This window comes from Setaria viridis, chromosome 2, assembly GCF_005286985.2.
Source record: "Setaria viridis chromosome 2, Setaria_viridis_v4.0, whole genome shotgun sequence".
Taxonomy (NCBI): domain Eukaryota; kingdom Viridiplantae; phylum Streptophyta; class Magnoliopsida; order Poales; family Poaceae; genus Setaria; species Setaria viridis.
In genome coordinates, this window is record NC_048264.2 from 32,602,452 (window position 1) to 32,609,474 (window position 7,023).

Here is a 7,023-nt window from a genome sequence, read left to right on the forward strand (position 1 = left end):
ATTAGTCAATATTTCGACAATAATTCACAAATACAAACGAAACGCTATAGTGTGCTACAGTGCTGGTACAGTAATTTTGCATCTCCAAAGTTGGGCAACTAAAAGGCCTTACATGCAATCACAGCGTGAAAGTACTGCAGCTTCAGTACAGAGCTGGTAATCAAATAATCAATATTCGTGATTTTGAAATTTGTGACCTTAGCAAAGAGCACGGCCGAATCAGCATCGTTAGCAATGGCATACATGGATCTAAAGGTTTTTTTTGGGATTTCCACGGGTTCCGACAGTACCTAGATAATTTGTCACAGTGCATGTTTTGCCGGCATTGCAGAAGGAAGGCGAAGGCCCATACGGAAGAGAAGCACCAATCAGTGCCTGTGCCTCCAGAGAATGGGTTCACGCACCTAGCTGACCGGATATAGCTAGCTATGCAGGTGGTCTGAATGGCTATAAAGGTTAGGCCAGCAACTATGGAGAAGACTGCTGTGCACATGAGTACTATTCCTTGGCTGACTGTAAGCGCTAATCTTTGCACAAATGAATGAATGAACCATAAAATAGTGGCAGCAGTCGCATAATCTGTAACTAATCGAAAATTTAATCCCGCCATCCCAGATTTGGTTAGAGTTTATAAACATCACAAAAAAGATAGCAACAAGAACAAAGTACACTACTTGCATTGCTAGGATGAGGCATCCATGCAATGCAGATCAACGATTCTCATCGCGAGACGAGGAAAAAGAGTGTTAAACCCTAGGAGGAGCTAAGGTGAATGTAGATCGGGCGCTGGGGCGCGCATTGTCACGTCATTAACCTGCTTACACGATGCGAATGCGGTGGTAGACGCGTACCAATGATTGATCACCGGGCAGGGCGTGCGCACATCAGTACGGCGGCGGAGGCGGGTGCGGCGCGCGAGCCGGCGGCGGCCACATCACGTCCTGCGGCTGCGGGTGGCAGGCGAAGATGGGAACGGCCGGAGGGCCGCACGGATCCACCGGCTGCGCTTGCGAGGCGGCAGCGGCGAGGTGCGGCGCGGGCTGGCGTCGGACGACGTGAGGGCGATGCTCTTGCGGCGGCTGCTCCGCGGGGTGCTGGTGGTGCTGCTGCTGCTGATGGCCGCCGCCGCGGTGCTCGTCCGCCGGGTCCCCGCTGCCGGCGGAGAGCGAGACGGAGACGGACACCGCCGCGTCGTCGTCCGCGGGGAGGCGGTGGAAGGTGGGGTTGGTGAAGGCGGCGGCGACGACGACGACGGTGGACGCGGCGTAGAGCGGGCCCGCCACGGCGCCGCCGACGATCTGGCCGTGCGGCCCCGCCAGCGAGATGGAGAGGCACGCGGCGGCGGCGGCGGCCTGCGGCGCCACGGCGGACATGGCGGGGGGCAGGAACGTGGCGGAGATGGACAGGATCTCGTACTGCCCGTGGAAGACGATGGCGGCCGCGGCGCCGCCCGGGACGCCCCCGCCGGGCGCCGGGTGGCGGAGGGAGACGTTGGCGACGGCGCCCGTGCCCGCTAGCACGCAGATCCCGAGGTTCCGCCGCGTGGCGAAGCGCGCGAGCGCGTCGGCCACGTCGCGGCCGCAGGGGATCTCGATCACGTGGGGGCGCATGGCGGCGGCCGGCTCCGCCTCCCTCGTGATCACCAGCGGCGGCTTCGGCTTGTTCTTGGACCCCGGGGGGCGGCCCCTCCGCTTCTTGGACACCTCGATGCTCGCCCCGTCGCCGCCACCGGACACCACCAGTGCCCCACTACTCGCCGGCTCCGCCTTCAGCTCGGCGCTCCCGCGGCTGTCCACCTCATCCGAGAAGCACTCCAGCTGCTGCTGCTGCTGCTCACCACGGCCGCCATGGTGGTGCTGGTGGGATGGCTGCGGCTGCGGCGGCGGCGGCGTAGTGAAGTGGGTGGGCACCACGTCCTTGCGATCTTGGTACAGGCGCTCCTGGCTCATGTCCCTCTTGCCGAGCGACATGAACTTGGTCGCGAGAAAGAGAGACACCACCTAGCAATCAGGTAGTACAAGCTGGAAAGATGCGGCTGCGACAGCGAGAGAGAGAAAGAGTTGTCAAGAGCACGGGCGATGGCAGCCGCAAGTGATGCTTCGGCGACGACGATAGAGGTCTCTGGACTTTGGAAGGGGCGGGATAAGAAAGCGATGGGAGAGAAGATCAGAAGAGAGCACAGTAGCAGGAACAGGACAGGATGAGCCTGAACCTGAAGCCTCAAGGGCGGGTAGGCGACTAGGCGGTGCCCGCTGCTGGTGAGAGCGACAGCGAGGTGATCCTTTTAATCCTCTTGTCTTTTCATGGCTGCGCTCCTTTTTTTCATGCTGCTCGTACTACTACCACCAGCATCTAGCAGAGTACTTTTCAAGTGCTTACTTCGAATGCTCTAACGATGGAGTAAGGGCGGATCCTGTGGCATCAACCCGCAATGGGTCCCGAATCGTGAAAGGATGGTGCGTGCTGTGGTGCCTCGAAGGCCTCCAATGCATGAAGATTGGGCCATCGTCACCATTGACCCAATATCCGGGTATGAGGTACAGTTCCACGCGATGAGGCTATTTTACGAGAGTTGTTTGTTGATGACATGAGAATAGAGATTAGAGACATTCAACCTAGCCATCTGGGACAAGCTTTGGTTTGTATGCCTACGATCGGGATAGATTGATCATTACTAGTCCACACCATTTTGCTGGTGGCTCTATCACGGTGAAGAAGCACAACATTAGTAGAAACTGAAATTCGGTTGAGTTTAATCAGGAATGTTGGCTTAAAGAAGCACAACGTTAGTATAAACTGAAAATCGGTTGAGTTTGAAAAGGAATGTTGGCTTATGTTGCTTGGCTTTAATCTCGATAACTGGGAGCAGGACGATATTGATGAGGCAATAGGCTATTTTGCTCGTTTAATCTCCTAGGAACAAGCACAAATATCATCTGATTTTAAAGGTGCGTGTAGTGGATCTATCCAATGTGTTAGAATTTATTATTTTCACAGATGGAGATGAAATCCTAGACAATCCAATGTGAAATTCTACAGCATACTATGCTTGGTGGTTTGCCAGCTAATGAAGATCCCAAGCCTGATGATCACCCTATGAATGATAATAATCCACCATGTATGATTTCTTTGGATATGGCCAGCCTGATCAGGGTCCCCCAAATCATTGGCAATAGGAAGAAGTTTAGCCTCAGCCTAATCCTATTCCTGACATCTGGTCAGATTGGAATGCAGCTAACAATCTTGAAGCCCAAAATGATATGCTAGATCTGAACCTTGCGCCTGATCAGGATGACAATATGGTTGAAGTGGTCCAAGAAGTAGAAGAAGGTTTTATTCCTTTACTTGAGTTGAATGACGAAGAAATTGCAAACCTTGATGCTTTTAATAATTTGGGTGACCCAGGTGTTCAATTGGCCAATGCTCTCCAGATGCCTCACCAAGATGCTGTTAACTTTTCTGATTCTGGTTCTTTGTCAGGTTCAGCCAGTTCAGTCAATATGAACATTAATGAGGAAAATCCAGCTGTGGATCTGAATCTTATTCTGGGTCTGCCCATTCAGCAGCAGTTTGGACCTTTTCTCCCTAAAGAAATTATGGAAGAGGATTTATGGCCAAACAACTTCCAGGAAGAAAACCAAGAGAACAACCAAGCTGACAACATATAGATTGGTATGGTGAGGCTGCAAGATAGCTTCTCAGTTGATCTTGGTTACAATGCTTTTTTTCAGAGAAAGCCAACAGCAAACACTTTTAGAATCTGGGCCAAACACTTTGACAACCAGATGCGAAGCCTGCCCAAAGCAAGCATCCCTCTTGAATGGGCTGATTTCTTCACCTCTCTCCTCTTGTCACCAACACATTTTGAATGGACCAAAAGTTTCTGGCATCCAAGGTCTAGGAATGTGTTTCATCTACTTTGCATAATTCAGATAGAATTCAATTCGGTCTCCCAGTAGAGAACCCCCCTATTCAGATAACATGTGACAACCCAGAACAAGAAACGGTCACATCTCCACAAGAAGCATCTCCAAGGAAAAGAAAGAAAACCCCTGCCACTAATGTTATAATAGTGGATGATGACAAAGTTAGAAGGAGTGAAAGGCTCAAAGGTCTGGCCAGAGATTTCAAGAAACAAACTTGTGCAGGGAAAAATTGCCTTGCTTGTTCTGCAGATAGATCACCAACTGTATCTCCATCACTCATCAAAAGCCTGGGTGCTACTTTCTGCCAAATGAATGCTGATGAGATCTCATATGAAGCTCTCAATGCAAAGAAGAAAACATCCAAGAAGGCTGTTAAGAAAAGTTCTAAGCCATAGGCCAATGACTCTGCCACATCCAGTGAAGGGACAAATGCCAGCAAGACTAAGAAGCCCAGACAGGGTGATGAGTCGAGCTAAAGGCAACCAAGTGCCAAGACCAAAAATTTTATGAAGTAATGGCCACAATTTCATCTTTTGTTATTTTCTTTAATGGTTCAGAAATGCTTGCCTTTTGTATTACAGCTGTAGGTTGTCTTACCTGTGAAACTTTCCTAGGACTTTTGACTTTTATCTTTCTTTGAACCTCTTAAGGCAGTGGGATTATTGGTTGCTCTTAATCAGCAGTTGCAAACCTTTTTATCATCAATCATTATGTGGATGTGCTACATATTATGTATGTTGGCATGCTTATCTATTAACCTCACCGATGAATAATATCAGACATTATCGATCCTGGAAGGTTCTCTCATGAAATGTGAGAGTAAGTAACTCTGATAAGAAATGGAACTCCATTAGAAATAAAATTTGTGAAGCATCTTGTGACATTGTGTGTTTGCAAGAGACTAAGCAAGCTCACTTAACAGTTTTGTCCTCATTACCTGAATAAGCTTGCTTTTCTGCCATCGTGTGGGGCTTTAGGGGATTCTATTATAATCTAGAATGGGGCAAAATTTGATGGAGAACTAGATTTTGAAAATGAATATGCCCAAGCAGTGCTCTTCACTTCTCTTCACTCTGGTGAATCATGGATTCTCACCAAATGTATATGCACCATGCACCGATGAAGGTCGAGCTCTCTTCATAGATTGATTCAAACAGATTGCCATGCTAGATGATGTTGACTGGCTTATTGTGGGTGATTTCAATTTGATACGAAAATTAGAAGACAAAATAAGCCAGGAGCAAATGTGAATAATATTTTAATGTTTAATGAGGCCATAAGTGCTCTTGGATTGATGGAAATTCCATTAAAAGGTGGACAATTTACTTGGTCAAACAAACAAGAATCTCCACTCCTTGAAAGGTTAGATTGGTTCTTCACATCAGTTTCATGGACAAATAGCTACCCGGCAACTTTGCCCCATTCTCTAACTATGGAAACTCTTGACCATGTCCCTTGTATTGTGACCATCAACACAGAAATCCCCAAAGCTAGAATTTTTGATTTTGAGAATGATTGGATGGAACATGACCAATTTCTGGCAGTTGTCCAACATGGCTAGAATATCCTAGTTTATGAAACAGATGTAGCAAAAATTCTAATGGCAAAATTCAAAAAATCTAAGGAGAATTCTTAAAGCTTGGAGGGCTACAATATCTAGCTTGTCAGAATCAATTGCAAAATTAAAGCCTCTCATCGAATTCTTTGACATCCTAAAGGAACATAGAGATCTTGTTGGTTTTGCTGTCCATGAATGGAATTTCAGAGAGTTGCCGAATAACAAGTTAATCTCACTTTTGAATCAGCAGGAATCTATTGGAAACAAAGGGGATTAATTAAAAGAATCAAATTTGGTGATGGCAGCACTAAGTTCTTTCATGCAAATGCAACAATCAAGTTTAGAAAGAATGCAATTACATCTCTAGTAGATGCAAATGGAAATCAGCACACTGATCATAATAAAAAGGTAGAACTTTTATGGGAAGCATATAAGGACAGGCTTGGTAAATCTGAATTCTCACACATCAATTTTCAATTGAATGACCTCCTTCAAAGACATTTAGACCTTTCATCTCTAGAAGAACCATTCAGTAAAGAAGAGATTGGCAATGTGATCAAAGAACTCCCTTCTGATAAATCCCCAGGTCCAGATGGTTTCAATACAGACTTTTTGAAGAAATGCTAGCCCATTATTTGTCAAGACTTCTATAATCTAATTGATAGTTTTTATCATGGAGAATTGTGCATTTAGAGCATAAATGGATCATATGTAACTCTGATTCCCAAGAAAATAATCCTTCCTCTGTCTCAAATTTTAGACCAATATCCTTGTCGAACTGCACTATCAAACTGATCACAAAGCTCCTTGCAAATAGGCTGCAATTGAAAATAAGGGACCTCATCCATACAAACCAATATGGCTTCATTAAATCAAGAACCATACAAGACTTCTTAGCTTGGTCTTTTGAATATCTCCATCTATGCCATCAATCAAGAAAGGAGCTCTTAATTCTTAAACTGGACTTTGAGAAGGCTTTTGATAAAGTGGAACATAACTTCAGGCTAGATATAATGAGGCACAAGGGATTTGGCCACAAATGGATATCATGGATGAATATGATCTTTAACTCAGGGACATCCTCAATACTGCTAAATGGAGAACCTGGGAAAATATTTCGCTGTAGAAGAGGAGTTAGATAGGGAGATCCCCTATCACCTCTCCTCTTTGTCCTTGCTGCTGACTTCCTACAGACTCTACTGAATCGGACAAATAATGATGGTTTGCTTTCTCTACCCCTCCCTATGGGAGCTGGTAATGACTTCCCAGTAATTCAATATGCTGATGACGCACTTATTGTGATGGAAAGCAATGAATCCCAACTGCACTTGCTTAAAGAGATTCTAGGAAATTTTGCAATTTCATCAGGTTTGAAAGTCAACTTCAATAAATCAATGATAGTTCCAATTAATACTCCAGGAGAAACAATGACATCTCTAGCAAACATTCTAGGCTGTGCCATTGGATCTTTGCCATTCACATACCTAGGGATTCTATTGGGAAATACCAAACTTCAGTAAAAGAGTTCATGCCTTTAGT

At 46.3% G+C, this 7,023-nt stretch overlaps 1 protein-coding gene across 1 annotated transcript; it reads right to left on the reverse strand.

Moving 5' to 3' along the window:
* Positions 1 to 546: 546 nt before the first annotated feature.
* On the reverse strand, positions 547 to 2,303 carry LOC117842593 (AT-hook motif nuclear-localized protein 17). The gene has a single exon (XM_034723076.2). The coding sequence runs from the start codon at positions 1,968 to 1,970 to the stop codon at positions 885 to 887; it is 1,086 nt and encodes a 361-aa protein (XP_034578967.1). The 5' UTR covers positions 1,971 to 2,303; the 3' UTR covers positions 547 to 884.
* Between the last annotated feature and the right edge of the window lie 4,720 nt (positions 2,304 to 7,023).